This window comes from Toxotes jaculatrix, chromosome 17 (assembly GCF_017976425.1).
Source record: "Toxotes jaculatrix isolate fToxJac2 chromosome 17, fToxJac2.pri, whole genome shotgun sequence".
NCBI classification, from domain to species: domain Eukaryota; kingdom Metazoa; phylum Chordata; class Actinopteri; family Toxotidae; genus Toxotes; species Toxotes jaculatrix.
The window spans coordinates 20388646-20410083 of NC_054410.1; the positions used below are offsets into that span (position 1 = coordinate 20388646).

The 21438-nt window shown below is 41.3% G+C and overlaps 1 protein-coding gene across 1 annotated transcript in view; it reads left to right on the plus strand.

Moving 5' to 3' along the window:
- kif6 (kinesin family member 6) overlaps positions 1-21280 on the plus strand; it is a 47904-nt gene extending 26624 nt beyond the window's left edge. Inside the window, exons 14-24 of the mRNA XM_041061028.1 lie at positions 8433-8535; positions 9104-9159; positions 14142-14192; positions 14924-15011; positions 15132-15267; positions 16470-16552; positions 17148-17237; positions 17361-17468; positions 18308-18423; positions 19071-19169; positions 21084-21280. Of these exons, the coding sequence (XP_040916962.1) occupies positions 8433-8535; positions 9104-9159; positions 14142-14192; positions 14924-15011; positions 15132-15267; positions 16470-16552; positions 17148-17237; positions 17361-17468; positions 18308-18423; positions 19071-19087 (848 nt within the window). The 3' untranslated portion in view covers positions 19088-19169; positions 21084-21280. The remainder of the gene's footprint in view (positions 1-8432; positions 8536-9103; positions 9160-14141; positions 14193-14923; positions 15012-15131; positions 15268-16469; positions 16553-17147; positions 17238-17360; positions 17469-18307; positions 18424-19070; positions 19170-21083) is intronic.
- Positions 21281-21438: the final 158 nt, after the last annotated feature.

Sequence of the window (21438 nt, forward strand, 5' to 3'; positions counted from 1 at the left end):
TAGAACTCTAGCACATTTATTTTCCAACACAGACCCGTCCTACATTCACACACTTAGTTCTCAGGTCGTCGAGCATACTGATCCACTCTTTGTAGAAGTCAGCGTCTTGGATCTCCAGAAAGTGGTCCATGTCAGAGATGAAGTCATCATCACTGTCAAAATGATGAGCTCCTTCTTCACCTTGGGGAAGAGGTATTAGTCTGAGGGTGCTACATCAGGTCAAATCAGGCCAAGGACCTGCTTATCGAGGTAATAGATGGCTGCACGAAGGCCTATTCCATTTTCTCACACAGTGCTGACTTGCCAATGCAATTTTCAGTTTTCCTATTTCAGGTAATCATATACAGAAAACTGTATGACTCATATCTTGCTGCCTTAGGCCACCAACTTATCAATCACCCCTCGAATCTAGCAAATGTAGATAGTTTGGTTTTTTGACCTTGCTCTTGTGATATCAGACTTCATCTCCACCCCAAAACAACTAGGAATTTCTTTTTTTTTTCCAATAGAAAGAGGTTCCATTGAAGGCTATCCACAGCAATGTGTACTATGCAGACTAAGTTTCACAAAAACACAGCATCCACCTTTATTGTACTGTGGTGGTGACAGAATGCTCAGAAACAAATATCTCAGAACCACAGCTCCCATAAAACTGAATGGTCAGATGCTGTGTTTTATTTCATCTTTTGTCTGTTGTAGTTGTCGTTTGTAATTCGCGTGAACAAACCCTTCATTTTTATTGATATCTCACAGCAAGAGGGTTCCAGGTGTGGAGTTAGCATGTTCTCTCTGTCTCTTGTTGAGGGCTTCCTCCCACCTGAAAACCTGTACGTTTCAAATATAAGGTAATACTCCTCAGAAATGGAACTGGTCCACGGCACGGCACTGTTGGTGCTCACTGCTACTAAATAGTAAGAGTGAGTCAAAAGCATTGCATGGGGACTAATGAAGTGCCGTTTAAATGAAATCAAATTTTCACAGATGTTGACTCTCTTAAACGTCACAGTCATTCTGAGCTGGAAGAAGCAGGGGATTTGTGATGAATTAGGTGCTAAGAGTACAGTGAGTGATCTCTCTGGATTGGAATGTGGGCAGCTCATTGTGGTCAGGCTGATTTTCAGCGTGCCTGTTGAGGTTGCCTGTGGAGTATGACAAATCCTTGCTTTGTGGATTCTACTGCATGGCGAACAGTCTGACATCCCAGAGCTCCCTGCGCTGGCTTCTTTCTAAACAGTGTCATCAGTGAGATTGCATGTATTTAGGAGTTTCCTTTGGAGGTCATTCAAGTGGCCCAGTGTAGTCATGTCAGCAAAGCAACATTAGACAGTACAGCATATTAAACCTGTAATTTGCTGCTGATGAAAAGCTGATGAGTTTAAAACCTATAATACGTACTGGAACATGAAGCAAGGAGCAGGGGCCAGGACTGCTGTAATGTAAACACAAAAGACACTCTTCAGATGGGACCGGGATAACAAACCTGGATTCACTACACTTGAGAAAACATTAGTTCCATGTAGAGGCAGCATCTCTATGTTAAACACCTCATTTCTTTATATATTTCTTTTGCTCTAATACAAGAATATATGTCTCATGTAGGTAAATATACTATACATGAGTATGACTATACTCATGGAAATTGCTAATATGATCTAATTAAACAGAGACCTGTTCATAGTTCTGAGTGTTATCGCAGTGTTGCGGTTGGTTATCTCCTTGTGGTTTTGCCGTGGCACATCCCTTCCAAAGGTTTGGATAACAGCGTCATTGGATGATGAAGACCCAGAGATAGTAGAGTAAGTAGCACAGACTTCAGACCGCATCTTGTCTTGGATGGTCAGTCTACTTTTAACCTTTTTAGAAACAAACTTAGTTTAGATGTAAACAGTAATGTGGTAGTTGCTCAAAGTCAAGCTAATCAGGCTTTCAGATACGCTCCCTTTCCAGCGGCAGTATTTATTTGGCTTTTCCGAGTTTAATTTTGGTCGAGCGGGGGCCTTAAGTGTGATGATAAACCTGAGCCCTTATAGCGAGCTTGGTCATAGCCGTCGGGCACAGTAGTATGAGCCAGCAGCTCATCAAACCGAGGCTGCACTCCTGTCTGCGCTAACCACAGCTCCCTCATCCTCCTCAACATTTTTGTGTAATGGTGCCCTGTGTGGTAATAAGGCCAGCAAATGGGTAATTGCAAACAGGGTCTCTGAGAGAAGATTCTATTAAAAAAACAAACACGTGTTTGAACTCGGTCCAGTCAGAATTAGTAAGCGAATCGGTCTTTCATCGAGGTGACGATGAGGAGCTCTGTGATGGATGGCTATAAAGCTGTGGTTTACAGTGTAAAGTCACTGATAAATGATGCAGCACATGCATAGTCTCTGCGAGTGGTACGTGATTTAATATGATGACCCAGATGAAGAGTCATCTGGTTTATCCCACCAGAGGATTTGTTTTCACCTGGCCCTACAAGTGATTGTTTTTAGTTTATTTTATTCCACTTCCACTTTGTTGACCTGTGGCTGTGAGGGATCTACTGCTTTACAACCACATACACCAAAAACTCAATAAATATTTGATAAAGCTGTCAGTCTTTGCAAGTACTCATTGATTAGTACAGCAACCCCGCTCTCCTACATGTTCTACGGTGTTTGAGTTGGTCCGATCTCTTAAATTTAGTCCACATAGATTAAGACTCATGCTTAAACCCAAACACTGAAATATTGCATGTAAATAATCCAGCTGTTTCAAAATCAGTCATGAGAGGACAACGGGTCAATTCTGTCAAGCTCACAAAAACAAGTCACTGTGAAGAATCTTCCTGGCTCTGACTGTAATAATTGTGTCCCTGGATAAATGTTATACAAAGTTACTTTTGGCAAGAAAACCGTTAAAGTCAGCAATACTGCATTCAAATGACATTTTTATAGCTGTTCCCCCCCATATTGAGAGAGAGGTTATTGTTTGAACAAGCTTAGAAATTTAAAAAAAAAAAAAAACTTGACCTGATGGAAAAAAACAGTGGGCTCCAGTGAGAAGCTATAGCACATATGAGTCTTGTAGGTGTCGTCTGATAAATCTCACTACTCTCTGAGTGTTACTAGGGACTCACAGTAAAATGGATAGGCACCGCAGTAGAATCCATTCTGTTCAGTTCAGTCTGACTCACACCTCCATCTGGTCATCTCTGTCCTCAGAACCAGCTGTCCTGAAAAATGGCAGCTCCTGAGGGGCTGATGGGACAGTGGCCAGCCAAACTGTCTTCACCAGGCTGACTGTATGCAGACGTTTACTCAACAAAATAGTTTTTAAACAGGTTTCAGAGGTTTTTTTTTTTTCCTGCCAATGTCACATGTCAGTAGATATGAAGTCTGGGTCAGTACCTGAGGATATGGATTAATGTAGCAGGTGCTAGTTTATAACAGTCATTTGTCATGTCAGATTTTATTTGTAATCTCGAAGACTTGGTCCAATAGAGATGATGAACATGTGATGTAGTAGTTTTTATTCAACACTTTATTCTAAATAGGGTCAAACATATCAATTTCCAAATCATCCTCACATCTCCTCTTCACAAAATTTAAAAGCTGTTCATCATATGGATAGACAGGATAGATAATAGTCCTTAAATTGTGTAGTGACATTAATATTAAAGAGTGTATCAAGCAAGGAAACTGTTAGCTACTTAAAAACAACTCATAATTTTGGGAGTGTGATGATGTGAAGCTGCAATCTAAAGAAATGCAATTTAGAAATTACACTCTTTTTAAAAAGCTGGTTGAAGAAAAACAAAAGGCCATTGATGTATTAGTAGAATAGAATAGAATCAACCAGTTCCATCTGTGAAGAACTGTAGAGTCATTATCTACATGTATGGGGCGTGGGGAACCAAAGGGAAGCTTGTCTTAAAGAGATTAAAGATCAGGTTTGACCAAATCTTTGTAATAGTTTCTAGATCTACAGCAAAGACAATTCCTTTCAGCCGATATTAGGAAATAGGCTGATACTGGAACAGATATTTTTCCTGTAGCTTCCAATACACTTCTCTTCATTGCAATGCTGCAAAGTTTGCCAGTATACCAGTTTAACACATCATTACTCATTCACCTAGAAAGTGAGTGAATCGCTCAAGAGTGCTCACATGTGCCATGGCTGCTTGAGCTGTTCAACCTCGTCTGTTCTCTTTTCCCACATTAAAAAAAAAAGTAAAGCAAACACATCAGCATTGTAGTTAAGTTATTTGTGTGGGGGCTGGGTGTAAAGATGAGAGAGTGCTACTCAGGAATAATTCCACAAGTATGACAGTGATAAACACTAAGTCATTATGAGTGGACCGGGTTTTGTTGCTGGGTCCTACTGTAAGTTCTTGGGAAAAATGCAAGATAATCAGCTGCACTAACTTTGGAGTCGTGAACTGAGAGGGTGTTAACAGATGACTTCACTCTTAAATCAGACTATACAATAACTAAATTAGGTGCTTTTGCCAAAAATAATTGATGCTGTATATTAGTGTCCAATTTGTTATGGAAAACTTGCTACCGCCTCACAAATTCCCAGATCCTGCAGTCCCCCCTTTGCAGGCGCTTACATGTCCACTCTGGAATGTTTCGTCCAATTTTCTCATACTTCATGAGAAATTTCTGTCTCTTTCTGCTCTGTTTGCAACCAACAGTCGTGAGCGGAACGCACTTGCAGCTCCGTCAGCTGTTAACCAGCAGGGAAAGCTTGATGCTGTCCAGAGGGGCTCTGCACTTTGGGAAGCAAAAGCTTTTAAGAACACACTGAGCGGTTCCAGAGGACCAGAGAGGACCAGAGAGGACACTTCTCACACTTTAGTGTTTCTGACTTTCACAGTGTGGAATCCTGGAGCACATCTGGTGTCAGGGATTGTTTTAAAGCACCAGTTAATTCTATGGTGTCAAAGGTTTTTTTTTTTTTTTTGAAGGGGCTATTTCATTCAGTTACATGTTGAATTTCTCTTAAATACACTGAATGAGCACAATATTAGGAACGCAAAACTGACGCAGTTGCTTTGTACACTACCGTGTATTATATATCATATGTTTCCCATCTGGAGTGCCGATTTTCTGTGACCCACTTGGAGACCAAAGTATACGCGCATTAGATCATTGTTCTTTACTCTGTCCTAATTCAAAACAAATGCACTACACGTATCCTTTCCTCATACTCAACGGGTCACTTAAATGTTTATGTATGTTTTAATTTAGGTTTCATCTGAGGGTTCAGCTGCCGTAGCCAGCAGCCTCTATGGTTACAGTGAGGGTAATTGCTGTCCCTTGAAGATTAACTGTAAATGTAATGATGATGACCTTTCCATGGAAACCATTCATGCTTTCTGAATGGCCTATAATTGACTCTACTCTTTCCATAGCACATCCTTCTGCGCTGGACTTTCTGCTTCGCAAACACAAAATAAAACATGAGCATTAGGGAGATTTTTTTTTTTTTCTTTCTGTTTGCCACCGTCTCTGTTAAAGCAGTCTGCACACATTATAAGATTTTGATTTCCTCATAGTACTGGATTTCTACTGTGTGCGCTGTAAATTGCAAACAGACGATGAGTCTGAGAGCTGCCTCTGTGAGGTTTTCTGAAGTTAATTTATTGACTTCTTTCACAATTTACAGATGTACTGTGTCCTCTTTCTGTGCTCTCCAGGATTGTGTAAAAAGATGTCTAATGAATGTACAAGGTGTTCCTGTTGTAATTCAGGCTGGTGACGACTTGTATTAACTTTACCAGGGGTGAAAGGAGACTTGAGACTTACAGGCAGAGTTAGATCTTAACATAAATCCTGCTGGCATGTAATGAGACGCTGATGATTCTACCAGGCCCCTCCACACGTTTCTGTGATCTTCCCCCGAAACCTGAGACAATAGGGACATCTCAGTAAATCAAATACTACTGTCCCCTCCAGGAGGCCACAGTAGGAACATGCAATGTACCCAGAAATATTGCTCTTTTTCTATCAAGCAAACGAGTTCTAACTCCTTCTGAAAACAGTTAACAGTTGGTGTTAGACATTTGTCTTCTTCTAATAAATTGATGGAACAGTGCGCTCATACGTCACCTCGCTGGTGTTTCATTACGAAAATTTGTCGAAACAGCAACAATATTCACGACACATTCCTCCCCTGTAAAACCTCTGTGGTTTGTCAGCACGGAAAAGAAGAATTAGGAAAGTTGGCCTGAGGTCCATGTGATCTGATTACCCCACAAATTATTTTAGTATAACATAATATGATGTCATGTCACTCTTAGATATTCCTGGAATGTTGCTCTTCACAAAAGTCGAGCGGAGTGCAGTTCCCTCAAGAAACCCTCAGACTGATTTGTTGGGGTTGGCTCTTGCAACATGTGCCTGTGAGGTGCCTGCTGGTTTCAATCAGGACTTTCCAAAAATAAAGAAACAAAATTCCTAACTGTCCAACAATTAATCTCACATGAGTCACTGTCCTGTGTATGCCTTTTGTTAGAACAGCTTTGTCACAGGCGTCCACTCGTTTTAATGAGGGTTGGAATTCATCAGACATCTTTGTGAAGTTTTGGGTTTTCCATAGCACAGGAAAAATAATGCTGGTTTGTATTCTAATATGAGATTAGGTAACACACAGCCCAGTGCAGTCTTGCACACAGGAGAACATGTTAGTTTGTTGGAAACACAAAACTTTCTGTTATCTCCACAATGGCTTGTTTGACTGAGAATTGGATTTGTCAGGAGCTTGAGACACTGAGGCTTTGGTAGAACGACAGATGCATCTGTGGTTGTTTTTCTTGACTCCAGGAAGTAAATGCACATCCAAACTTCTGTATCTCCCCAGAGCCCCTTTTCAAACATGATTCAGTGTCCACATACATTTTTTTGGTCTCTGTTGGGAGTTTTTGATTCTGGAAGTTTCCTGCAGCAAACACACATTAAATTGAACCTTTCTTCAAATGTTAATCCGCTGACCTTTTATTTTATGGTCTTAAAAAATGAATGGAGGCATGTGCAGAAGTTTGAGAATCTTTCTATTTGTAAAATCCTCAGAACTTCTTTAACTCATTGGGCTTTAGTTGACTCAGGACAGGACAGGAAATGTCATTTAATGGAAATTGGGATTTAATGGAAACGGATGACAGTTAAGAGCTTGAACAATTCTCTGACTCCTTAAACCTTGTGGAAACGCCCAACAAGCATGGGCTAACTGATGCTACAAAGCGGGGGAAGGCTGTCATTTTCATTGTCATTGTCATTAGGTCCTGTGGTAAAGAAATGACAGTTCAGCTGAATTGTCAAGACAAGATGTTGAAGAGATGTTTAAAACTGTCAGATGAAACTGCAGAAAGGAAAATCAGAACCCCCATATAACTGCAAAAGACCTCCTGGAAGGTTCAGCTAACACAGGAGTGATAGTGTGCCATTCTACTGTGAAAGGTTACGTCATCATCAGACATCAGAAAGAAAACGTACCTGCGACCTCATCACAAAAGTGAGTGTCCGATGTCTGCAAAGCAACATCTGGATAAGCCAGAGTCCTCTTGGAAACAAGTGCTGTGAGCAGATGAAGTTAAAATTGAGCTCTTTGGCCAAAATCACCAGAGCTGTGTTTGTTGTCTTCTACAACAGGGCAGTGATCCAAAGCATACCTCAAAATCCATCATGAACTACCTCAAGAAATGCAAGCTGAACAATTTGGAACGGCCCTCACAGGACTGACTGACTTGAACATCAGTGAAAGCCTGTGGGTAGATATTAAACATCCTGTGCGTATAAGGCAGCCTAGTACCTCAGAACCTGAACAGATCTGCAGGAAGAGCGGCTGAAAAATTTCTAAATCCAGAATACAAAGACTCTGTTACAAACAGTGTTTGTAAGCTGTGATTTCTCCTGGGGGTGAGGGGTTATTAAGTACTGACCCAATAGGGTGCCAAAGTTTTTTCAATTTGTGATCTGAACTATTGTGTTTTGGTTGATTTCTTTGATCCAGATGTATAGCACTTTAATAAAGATGCTCATTAAATATTATTACTAGCCTATAAAAATGTAACAGTCAGTAGGATTGTCATGTCCAAAATTATGTAGTTTCCTTACATGTGGTAAGATGCCAGAGTTGGGTGGAGGGGGGCATCCATTGTGTAATGCTGACATGTTCAGAACTGCTGTTTATGTTTGTGTTTATGTTCTCTCTAAACCTTGAATAATAGTCCAGTTTTGTAATTAGCGATAGGTGGGAGGTCAGCGAAATCAGTGGGGCTCTAGCTCGCATCTGGCTGCCAGATTGGAGCTGAGTACCTGTGGATGTGGGAACATGCCTCACTGTTCAAATCTGCATGGCAGGGCCTGACACTATTTCCCATAGTTAGCAGATTTATTTCAGTGGTATGACGAGCGTACAGTCTTGTTAGGATGGTAATTCTTCTTCTTTGTTTCTCTCAGGTCCACAGCTGTCGATGGGAAAACAAGAGGCCTATGAGACCTTCATAAGGGACCATGAGGACTATCTGACCATAGAAGACAACAAGAGCCTACTCAAACAGAGGTTGGTGACCAGTAGGACAAGTTGTTGGACACTTATGATTCATTCACATCCTGATATTGGCTAATATTCAGGCAGTCCTGTTCTGAAACGAGCACTGTTTGTACAATGTGGTATTTGTTTAGAAATCTCAGCGCTGTTCTGTCTTATATCACAGACGTTCATTTGAAGACCCTGTATAGATCGCACACAAACATACACAACATATGGATATACTGTATATCCAACAACTCAACCTTCTTATTGGTTGGCCACTCTAAATTCTACATTTCATCAGATGACTGAGTGAAGGAAAACTAAAATGAAAATGAAAACATAACTCTCTAGTTTCCTGAGCTTTTCTTTCAAAAACTTCTATCTTGGAAATGTTTGTAAGTTTTTAAATAACATACCAACAGAGATATGGTATGTAACACATGTTTCCATTTCATGCTTCATTTCAAATTCGATATAAACTAAAAAAGATCAGACTGTGTTGTGCATGCTTATTGTTTTTTCTACCACATTCAGTATATCAAAAATATTTTCTTTTGCTATCGTTGCCCATTAACACCTACACTCTTCTGAACAGGTCAGCTGAGGCCAGAAGACTTGGGGAGCAACTGAATGAAGCCAGAAACAGAATCAGTGAGTTATATCAACAGATAGAAGCTGCTTTCCAGAAATCACATTACATTTAGGAGCTGTGAACACATTAAATTCTACATTTCACTGTCATCGTCATCATCATTGTCATCACCACCATCATCATCTTAATGGTAAACAAAGACTGTGGCACAGGCCCTTATGTTTGAATGCTGGTAACGGTGGTGAACGTTCTCCAGCTCCCAGCCTACGCACCTGCCTGGAAAACATTAATGAACAGATCACTGTCGGGGTTCCGTTTCCCTGGAGTGTAGAAATGTCGTTCAGCACATTCTTGAACTTTTCCAGGACTGAGAGGCGTTCTGATTTCCACCCACCTAGTCTTCCAACCTGTACTTTTTACTAGCCTGTCTCAGGCTGTTTTATGGCGACTCTCTAAGCACACCCCTGTGTTCTTCTGGGTAATGTCCTTGACAGGTAGTCTTACTATGCCAAAATGAGGCCTGGCTTAAACCCTCAGCTGCAGACGATGCTGAGTAATTCCAAAGATTATGGCTTTGGTCCGGAGTTTCTCTGGTGTGGGATGTTTGTACATGTATAGTGCATGTCCATACTTTGACACCGTGGTTTGTCCATCAGTCTGTTACTTGCTGCTTATAATTACTGAAAGACAAGCCCTGTCACCGGTGTCAGTAAGTTTAAATGATTTCACTGCTCTTTGCTTGAATTTTCCAGCAAAACTCAAAGTTAAAAATGTGTTATTAGGGCTCGAGCTGGTTTGCATTTACTATTGCAAGCTACGTTTAGGAATTTCCCTGGACCATGTGTGTGTTTGTGGCTCATTACACATTCCGTTGAAATGGATAGGTTTACCTCCTCACCAGTGCCTGGCATCATCGCCGCTTCAGATCACGCTTGGTGGTTTAGTTGCATTTGCCTGTAACCGTCATACATGCCAGCATACATTTATCACCCTTGGAATTCTTTTCTTTTTTTTTTTTTTTTTTTTTTCCTTTCTTCAGGATTCAGTCTGTGAGGTGCTGACACAGCCATATATCAGACGTGTCATCCATCACACAAAAATCATTCCTGACAGCATGTAGAATAGTAACTCTTCAAATGTGTTCTGCAGACTTCATCGCTGCGTGGGTACAGAGCAAGAGAAACTAGATTTCGACTAATTTAACATAGCTTTTTGATGAGATTTAGTAACCAAATTCCTCAGCTTATTCAAATTTGGAAAAATCCCCAAAAAACATCTTGATGCTGTCAAATATTATTACATTGTTAGGTGCGTGGAGCTGCATTCTTCCTAGATGAGAGACAGTATTTTTAGTGGAAGGTGGTTGCCTCTTCTGGCTGGAAAGTAGTACCATAATATTTAGCTCAGTATGTTTCCTTGCCATCTTGGAAGCCGTGCTTGGAAATTTTACACTACCTGTGTCTCATGGTTAATGTAGAACATGGAAACAGTTAGCATAATATAGACAAAAGCCTTTTGCTGCTTTTTCTGATGGATGTACCCAGCATGAGGGTCAGTAGTAGGAGAGAAAGGGAGAGGCAGTAGCCCATGGAGACATCAGTGTATAAACATTTCCCTGGTTTACAGTATTGTTCTTGGCCAGCAGCATATGGCTTTGGAATCCAATCCCACTGGAAGAGCATATGTTCCGCGTCCTTAGGTACAAAAAGCGCAAGCATATATATATTTATTCAGAGGGACCAGCGATGCACATCTTCTAGAGCATGAAAGGTGTAGGGCAGCTGGAAACGAGCAGCATCTCTTGATTTCTCTGCCAGATGTGAAGGGATTTATGCAGTACCGTCCTAGGTGGAGCATCTGGGATCTGCTTTGGGACCACTTTCATCTGCTCACCTATGCTGAGGTGACCCAAAGACCCAAGGATTTTCAGATAGATTGCAAGGAAACTCTACTGGAGCCTAAAACGCGTGCCATTGCCAGGAATATTGTTCCAAAGCACTTGAGAAGGAATATGGCAGGAAATGCATTGGATGTGGTCTTTGTAACCAACAGAACCACTAGATTTAACATGACTGTTGCACTGATTTACTTGCAATGCTAATGTTATCAGCTGCTCATTAGAGTGGTTTATGTAATGTCCTTGGTTTAGGTTATGGCCCCTCACAACACTGTCTTTGAACACATCTGTCCAATAAAAACACACAACGTTGAGTCCAACTCTCAGTTTAGTATTAACAATCTTTTATATGTTTCCTCTCATATACTTTAATATGTAACTCTTGTGGTTGTATTTTTGTTTATTAGTCAAATTAATTTTGTGAATGTTAATATTTTTGTCCAGGATTTTCATATTAGTTTCGACACTTAATGATGCAGCCATTCTTCCTATGCACTTGAACATACACCCACTAAGATACTGAGAAGCTGGATAGCATGTATGATGCTTGGATCTGGAGCTCACTGTGGTATCTGTGCGGCATATCACATTTAACCTCCAGGCCACAAAAATCACCAAATATTTATTGAGGCTTGTAGCTTGAAACCCGTCCTTAAAGACGACAGCATGTCTCCTGACGACGGGGGAGGGGGGGGGGGGGGGGGGGGGGGGGGGGGGCCTGCGTGGTTTGGAAGGGGCCGGGGTGTTGAGCCCACAGTCTTGTCCTGGTAGGGGTATAGGAGCGCTGAAGTGTAACGAACTGTTGCAGTAAGCACACCGCACGTCACTATTACTTGACACGTCTGCAGATCTATCTGAATGGAATTTTTCTTGTTGGTGAGGGTCAGAAAAACTGTTAACTTGCAGTCAGTTCTGGCGCTTCAACAGGCTTTTGTGTTGTATGTCATAATGTGTAACTGCTTGGCCTTGGGGTTTTGAATAAGCTTCTGTACATGTCCTGTGCTTTCCCCATGTTCTCTTTATCTTGCTGTCATGTGCCCACTCCACATTTTCAGTGTACTCTTGGTATAAGTATTTCTTAGTTATTATGAAAAAAGGAGACTATACATCAGTTAGTGGTGGCTCGTTTGTGAGAGTTGTGTCTTGAAGACTTGGACTGTTCACCTGACCACAAAGTAAAGCCAAAGTGAATCTCAGTTCATTTACATTCCCAGCTTCCCAACCAATTCACTCTGTATGAAAACACATGGCTTTGTGAAGCACTTCTAAACCCTTCATACCCCATAGGATTAGGAAAACACACCATCATGGGCACAATATGTCCCTGCATGTCATTTATTACGTTTCAGATCATCCATTCAAGTTTCCACTGTCGGCTGTAACCCCAAATAGTAGTCTACTTTAAAAAAAAAATGTTTGCAAAGAGTTTTGAACGATGAGCTGGCCTGTGTGTTGCACGGGCAAATTACAAACTGTTTTAAACAATGAAACGCCGAGAGCTGACATTAAACTCAACCTGAAGTCTGTAATAATAATATTGTTGTACTTTATTAATCCCTGGATCTCCATAAGAGACTCAGCTTTACTCTAGGTCATTTCCACAGGACAGATGTTTGTCTTAAATGCTTTCAGTGTCTTCATCTTCCCTTTGACAAAGCAACAGCTGTAATCCGACGGTTTTATGGCACCACGAGAGGTGTTGCGTGAAAAGGTATCTCCACACACCCCTTTTTTTTTTTGCAAAACGATACCTCGTCTGGTTTTCTCATTTATGAACCTCTTTTTCTCCTCGCTTTTAAATTGGCGACAGGATCATATGACGGACAGAGATACAGCACAGCACTGTGTACATGTGTATAAGACCATAGGGATTGTAATCGGAACTCCCCACAGAAAACGCCGCCATTCAATGTCCCTTTCATCATTTCGCCTGCCCCATAATTATCCTGGTCGTTCACTTAACTCAATATCTGACACTTGAGCCGATTTCTTTGATCTCGGTGTGAAATTATCTCCTTTTGTTGTCTTATGGTAAATGTATCCTGAATGTTCCTATTGGTTTGATCATCTGGAGTAGATGTGTTTTAATATGCTTATTCCAGTCGTCCTTTGCCACTCAAGCATTCCATCACAAATTCAATATCTTCATCAGGGCAATTAACTGCGTCTATTAGGGGAAGAGAGACAGAGAAAACAGAATAACAGGCACAAATGACTTACACATATGTTACCCCAGTATTACTGCCACAAGGAAGCCAGTGACCCAAAAAGCCTCCATCATGTTGCTTCCTGGCTCACTGGAGTCAGTTTGAAGACTGTGCAAGTGTGTAACTCAGCAGTATGTCCCGTCTTAAGTTAAGACAATACTGTGCAAAAAAAAAAAAAAAACAACTTAATGAGAAGTTCATCAGTGCAGAGAACTGTGACAACCCTGCACAACATGTCACAGCTGTTGATTGAAAAACAGGATCTCTGAACGAGGATAATTAGAGCTGTTTTGTCGTCTCACACAGTAGTTCCCGTGTACTGGATTCGGAGAAGTGCAGCTGGTGCACCAGTTTAAAAAAAAAAAAAACGGTGCTGCTTGAACGATTCCTGTGGGAAATATCCTAAGAATGGCTGATTCGGAATAAAAGAAGTTGTGTTTGGCGTAGAGCGAGACCAGTAAATCAGCCAGGCCAATATATTGACCAATATCAGCTTATTGCACATACGTCTGTATCTGTGTTTCAGTGCAACCAATAAAAGTTAAACGAAAATACAGAAATGCTAAAGTATGTTTGAGGTCATTTAGAAACAGTGTCACTGTCACATAGTGTGTCCACAAAGCAGTGACACATTGATTTTTACACTGTAAAGTGTCCCGTTCAGTATGTTTTAAAAAAGCAAATCTAGGTGATTCTTAGAAAGATTGTTTATGTTTATGTTTATGTATTTATGTCACAAAATAATTACCATCACCAGATATATTTTTTAACTCCCAAATATCAATGTCAGCTTTAGCCTCAAAAATCCAGTCGGGCTATAGTTTGGATGTTGTTTGCACAAAATTTGTCTTTTAAAAATATATGTTTCTTGTGCAAAATGTTTTTAAAATAAAAAATAATAATAATAATGGGTTTTTTTTTCCTCTCTGTTTCTCAGATGAGTTGAAGAAGCAGTTAGAGATGCGGAGGAGGCAGAGGGCAGTTCATGGTAAGATCAAGCTGACAATGGATGTTCCCACAGAAAAACTTCAGGATCAAGACAAAGCAATGAAATCATCATATGGAAAATCTCCTGATATTTCGCTCTTGCTTAGAATAACGGAGAGTCCACGTTTTGCACTCAGACATCCTTTCAACTGAAAGGATGAACAACGCTGTCACAAGTGGAAATTCTTTTATCATCTTTTTGTTATTGAACTCTTTTCAGAATGACGTGGTAAACACTGTGAACACATCGTGGGTGCTCTCGCACTATGCATGCGCAGCACTGCCCACTTCAAAGCCTTTGCCGTGAGGCCTCAGTGGCTGAAAGCTCGGTGACCAAAGACTGGGCGGCACAACTCTAAGACTCCTTCATTTACTCTTTTCTGACTGTTTTGATCAGTAACATAAATGCTTTGATGAGGAAATCTGGTTGTAAAGCACACAAACATATCCTTCCAGTTCAGGCGCCAAAGGCTTTTCTTGTTATTTTGGGTCCCGCATCAGAGAACACTTCACAGCAGCCTGGCTTCTATTATCCTGGGCCAATATTGAAAACGTTGTCTTTGAAGGAAATGCTCTCACATGTACACGTTACTGACGTACTAGCTTCTGGACTTGAAACAAAAAAACAAGAAAGCATTATGACTGTTTTTGTGCTTTTATCTACAGCACATCCAGATTTTATTTGTCTTTAAAACACTTTCCGTGCTCTCTGCCTGTCCAATTCTGCTGTAGGTGTGATGGGGAATCACACAGAGGCTGAGGAGGACGTGGACTCAGTGGAAGAAAACCTGTGCAAACACATTGAGCAAGAAAAAAAGGGGTGAATGTAGTAAAAGTGCATTTTAATGTATTACCGTACCACGTAGATTGATTAGACACAGTCGGATGCTGTGTGGTGTGGACGCAAGATGAATTTGGTGCTGTTGATGTCTCCTGTCAGTTACAAGAGCAACATTGGCCGTCTAAAAGCACTGAGGACAGAGATTGAGCACCTGCAGCTGTTGCTGGAGAGGGCAAAGGTCAAGCTCCAGAAGGACTTCCATAAGTGGTGGAGCCAGGAGGCTTCCAGCATGCAGGTGACTGCTGGCCTTAACTTCCTCTATCTATCCATGTGACAGCTCCACATAAAGCTTCTGTGACATGACGTAATGGCCAGGAGAGCATGTCAGAGACATGTTTCTGACATTAGACAGGAAGGCTTGTATCTTCATTTTTGTCTCTGTATTTATGGATGTTTTCTTCTGTGTGTGTGTGTGTGTTTTTTTTTTTTTTGAATATTGGCCTCTATGGACACATTCGTGTGTGTAAGGTGATATGCATGTGTCTCTAACTTCAGAGGCTTTTATGGCACCAGTGTGACCCTTGCAGCCTCTGTTCAACATCAAGCTGAATGGGCCCTGGTGGAAAGATGCGTAGGAAGCAAATACACAGGAACACATTTTTACAGAATCCCGTGCGACCCGAGCGAGGGCCTGGAGAGCAGCTTAGAGGCAAGACAGCAACAGCATCAATACATAGTCTCAGCAGTCTTAACAAGGACAACATGTTCATGAGGTTTCACAGCAACACAGCGGGGGGACGAGAAGTGAGTCAGTGTTTATTTCAGTCCTAAATGATAGTTTTGTGTTTGTGCGTGAATGCTTAGGAGACTTCTACAGTGTGACAATGTTTGCAAAAGCTTGGAGCGAGAGATGAGTAGAAAATTCTTCCCAAATGATGAATAGCACTGGCTCAAAGAGAGCGAGGGTCTCCGGACTCACACTCACACACTTTGCTTGGCCTCCATGGCTGTTGCGCACATTTCGGAAAACCGACCACAAAGAAGACGTTACGCGGCAACATCTGACCGGCAGACACCGCTTGGCTTCTGCGCTTCGGTTTTCGTCTTATGAATGGCGAACAATATCTCACTCACATATGAGCAAGGTTTGGGAATTTATTACTGAATGACAAAGAGGAAGTCTGACAGACAGGCCTTACATGTGCAGTTTGGGTCTTTCACACAGGAAGCTGCGCAGGCTGTTTCCCTTGCCAGTACATACGCAACAGGTTTAAGCATTTATTGTTCTGTTTTTGGCAAACAGTACACGTGTGATTGATTACACTTTGAGGAAAAGATACGATGGAGCCAGAGGGCTCAAAATACCTTAGGTCTGTTCTCTCCAGCCGTAAGTTACATATGGCCACATGGTGTTTAACTGTCATCAGCGTGGAATAATGTTTGTGCTCAGAAGGGCTCCAGAAATGTTTCATTCATTTTCTCAATATTTGTGACCAGGAGTCTGAGACAGAGGCCAGACGTCACACAGGGTCTCCAGATGGAACCTTGCAGCCATCTTCACCCGGCACTCCAGGATTTGGGTGAGACACGTCCCCCTGTGATTGATGTAGAAGCTGACTGTCTGTCTGTCAATCCTTCCATCCCTGCAGAAGGTGTACACCTATTAATAGTGAGGATGATTATCTTTAGGTGGATTGTTCATGCAAGAAGCTGTTCAGTCCTTTTTTTTGGGGGGGGGGTTCAGTCAGACTGTGTGGCAAAGCACTGTCACTGCAGCTACAGGAGCTAGTGTGTGAGTGGATTAGTCGTTTTTAATTCATCCATCCATTTTTTTGACATTTATCTGAGTCTAGGTTGCGTGTAATTTTTTATATTATCAGGATTTAAATGTGATCGTGTGAACCCTGCAGAAAGCCTGTGCACAGAATGTTAGAGTACAAACTACTTTCCATTGTTGCTCTCTCCTGTTGTTAAGATAAGCACATGTATGTGATGATACTAAAAAATAACAAGCGAGTGACACTGGCACAGGCACCACTGAGATACAGTGTGTAGCTACTGTAGATCCACTGCATGAGATTCAAATGGACGTTATGCTGTGCTGCATCAGCAAATCAACATACAGATCAGTGGGCTTGTGCTACAACTGTCTACCCAAAATGCTTTTCTCTTTAGTTCACCTGGTCTGAGCAGTACTGCGAGAGAGCACCCAGCAGGCCGACACCCAAATCCAGACTCTTCCACCTCTTCTGTTCAACATCTCAGGTCTGCCTGCCTTCACTTAATCTCCTCTTTGTTTTCTTAAAAGTTACTAATGGATGATACTGTATGTCAAACTTTGTCCTAATCATCATACAATTGTAATTACTGTATTTTTGTGGATTTCAGAAGCTTCGGCCCCAAAAGCAAACCTCCTTTAACAGCTGTCCCAGCATGGTATGATATGTCCCTGGATGGGAGAGCGACCGACTACGCTCCTTCATCTGTGGAGTGGAGGTATAAGAGGAGCAGGCTTGAAAACAGCAGATGCTTTCTTCCATCCTACACTCAGCACATTTATAATAATATAATAATAATAATAATTTCACTGGGATCTGATGAGATGAGCTGGGGCCTCTGTGAAAACGACCTATGTAATGTCCAGTTTCTAACCGTGTCATTTCTTATTCTCATGATATGATTTACCAAGACATGAACTGATTTAAGTTTGTTTACGTATTGTGTGAGTTTCCACTGTGTGTACGTTTTTTTTAAGTGTATGTAACAGTACAGAAGTCTGTCTTATATGTTTGCAGTAGTCCTTGAATCCATACGTACAGCCTGGACCTGTAGATTTTACAGCTGTGCTGTGTTTTCTCTCCACTTACGATTGTGGCCATAAATTTTTATTTCTTTGTGAAGTAACGTCTCCAAACTCTGTTAACAAATCAAAGAGCGAGGGTCTCGCGTGAACGCTGCTGCTGAAACCACCTTTTTACAAGCACAGTAAAACATTCAGCGCATTACATACATGCTTTTTGTTCGTCTCCACCAACCATGTGCAGCACAGTGATGCTATTGTTTGATACAGAGGCTCTATGAGACGAGGGGACCGGTCAGCTGTTAATGTTTTTAACTTATTACCTTAAAGCTGCTGGAACAAGTACAGTTAAAACATTTTACAGGAGTGGTGTTAATGGTACACACACACACACACACACCTACACACACAAAGCAAAGGATTTTTTGTTCTTTTCTGTTGTAGGTTAGAGAAATATAAAGTCCTTACGTGTGTTACAGAAACTGTGAAGAATTAAAGCTGATAATATCTCACATTAAACATATTTACATTTCAGGGCTCTTTCTACCACCAAGCTCACGTCGTCCTCTATCCCCCTGACCGGAGACCAGCAGACCGACGCTGACATCCTGGCCTTTGTCAGAGCCAGGCAAAACCTCCTCAGCAGGACAGGTAACCCCCCCCCCACACACACACACACACACAGCAAGAAAGAACACACACACTAACCCTTCACACAGTATGCGTTTTGCAATCAACACCGCCCTCTGGTGGTGTGAAGACGTACACCACGTCACCCTACAGAGAAGTTTATATCAGCATAGATGTCTTGTTTTGAGCTTTTGAGTGTTGTATATATTTGATATACTTTGCATCCTATATGTTCTATATTAGAAATGACAGGATATAATATTTGATAAGCTGAGATGCATTGCATGTCTTTTTATCTTTAGCACGACTAAGCAGGATAGCAATTGTGTTTTGACAGGAAAGCCCCTCCTTGGTTGTTTGGCAACCCCTGTGTGGTGCTATTCCTACTAATAGCTTTTCAGTCATTAGTGCATGCTGGGAAGTGTAGGGAACCTGGCATAAAGAAACAGCACAAGCTCAGAGTGGAGCCTGTGATTGTAGTTAAAGTAAAAGTAATTTACTGGTAATTTCATTGCAGTTTAACTTCGGGGGAAAATAAAGGTTTCTTTGACTTTCTGAGACAAAGAAAAGTAGATTCTCTTATCATATTTTTTCCACTGCTTAAACTTATTTTCTTCCTTTTTTTCCCAAATACTGGATGATGAGCCTTGTGTTTTTATTAATTGCAGACCCACCTCAGCCGTGATGTGATGTGATGTTCTGAGGAAGCATGCAAGGACCTGAAGTTATCATCATCTGACTTCTTGTTCAACCTCCACGTCTGTCAGGTGATAAAACCATCCTGAAAATGTGTTTTAATCACCCTCGAGTGTTGATGGACACTGGAAGTGTGAGAATAATGATCTCAGATGGGTCAAAAAAAAAAATACCAGATGTCTCCTAAAAAAAGACATCCTGTCTCATTCTCACATGCACACGCACACACACACGTTGACCTCCTGAAGATGATGCCAGTGATATAATGGGCAGCAGTATAAATCACAGCCTGCGTCGGCCATTTGATCTGAACAAATGTTGTCTCAAGATATCAGAGGAAGGAGCAGACAATAGGAAACCAGTTGGCTCCAGTATGTGTTTAAGGATGTAATAAATCATGACTTTTCAAATGGTCACAGGAAGTTTCAGCATGCAGAACGACAAACACAGTCCATATTTCTATCTGCTTTCATTCTTCAATATTCTAAGGCTAAAAAGTTCTTTGTAAAATGTTGTCAATAGATATATTAAAAATATGTACAGTAGTTTTCATGTTTATTTCTGATTGGATTATATTTTTTTGGTATTTTTTTCTAAAATTTGCAGAAAATATGCAAAAATAAAGCAGCATGATGACAAAGGAAAGGAACCAAAGGAGGTGTGAGATGCCATAACTCCTTGTACTGCAGTACTTCAAACACAGTTATTAATGTTTCTTTCATTAGCTACTTTGCCAGTGGGCTTGGCCCAGACAAACTCACAGTCCACCCTGTCTGCCTAATCTGTGCTGCAGGAAGTTGTTGCCAAGTGATCTAGGCTTGAGGAGGGATACATTTTTGGAAACAGTCTGATTCATTAAATAACCAGAGACAGAAGGGTTTTTTTTTTCAGTAAATCAGTAAATCTCTTTCTCTTAGCTTTTCGTTTACACTCACTCTCTTGCAAATGGCAGCTGTTGCATGAGGGTGAATTTGGCTTATTATCTCCACCACGAGGGTTATGTTTTGGCCTGTGTCTGTTTCTTGGTTTGATTGTTTATTAGCGAGCAGGATTATGCAAAAAGTTCAGAACTGATTTTCACCAGACCTGGTGGAGGGATGGAACGTGGGGCCCATTCAAGAACCCATTCAATTTTGGTGTGGATTCGGTTAAAGGTGCGGGTCCAGGAATCTTTTTTTATCACATCCCTTAAAACTAAGGCTTTTGGTTTTGTCATTAGTTAAAAAACTGAAAATACGGTCCATTAGTAGTCAAATGTATTCCACATTACACCATCACTGATAGAGCGGAGATTCCCCATTGTTATATTCTAAAGGCTGGAATGACAGTGTTTCTAAGATCACATAAGCAAAGTACCATTATTGTGCAACGGTTTTACTAATGAACCATTAGGTTCTTAAAACGTCCATTTAAGGCCTCTAGTATAGAGACAGAGGGAGGTGAAGCCTCTCCCAGCATGCCCTGGGCAGATGGCAGGGAAACACCCTAGGAAAGTCAGTGCAGGGCTTCCTTAAGCTTCCTTTAATATTTGAAATTCAAATTGTGTCACAAACATTTCTTTGCATGTTGTATTGATTACTGAGTAACAAACTGAATGATCATTCATGGATGCTCACAGTCGATATCGGTAATATTTCATTTGATATTTGAGTGTAGATAATGTCAGCCACAGTAATTTACATTTTGTGTATTAATAGCGTTGGGTGTGGCTGTTTACTTGTCTTACTGTGTCATTTAGTCTCTGTTTGTACCACACGTATGACCAATTCTCTACACGAATAATCATTCCCCTCCGTCAGACAGCAGATGAGTTTCCTCCCTCTCTCCCAGTCCTGACATTGACTGTATCTGTCACCGTCAACTGGTAATCAAAATCTACCCACCCTGTCACCTGTGAGCCATCGCTACACACCTGCCCAAAGAGAGACAACCTGTGAACACTGAAACAACCTGTTTGCATGGCTTTGTGTTGATTTGTTTTACAGATGACGAGCAGCTGCACAATTTGCATCCAGTTGCCTTGGAGAACGAGCCTCTGCTCTGGACAAGCCATGATATCTGTTATTTCTCTCAGTCACATCAGTGGCTTTATTCCTCACCCTGAATCGCAGTGATGCCTTTTTCCACGCTGCATATAAAACAGCGTAGCTGGGAGATCCAGCGTAGTGCTCCCTTCAGTACATATGGGTCATTATTTAGGTTTTTTCCACAGCTATCGCCTATTGCCCGACTGCAATGTGATGTTTTGATAAAAACAGTGTGAAAGGAGTGGCTTGTAATGAGCAAACCCTGTGGATAGAGGATTGTCACTGCTCCCCTGCAGCTCCCCTCAGCTTTAAG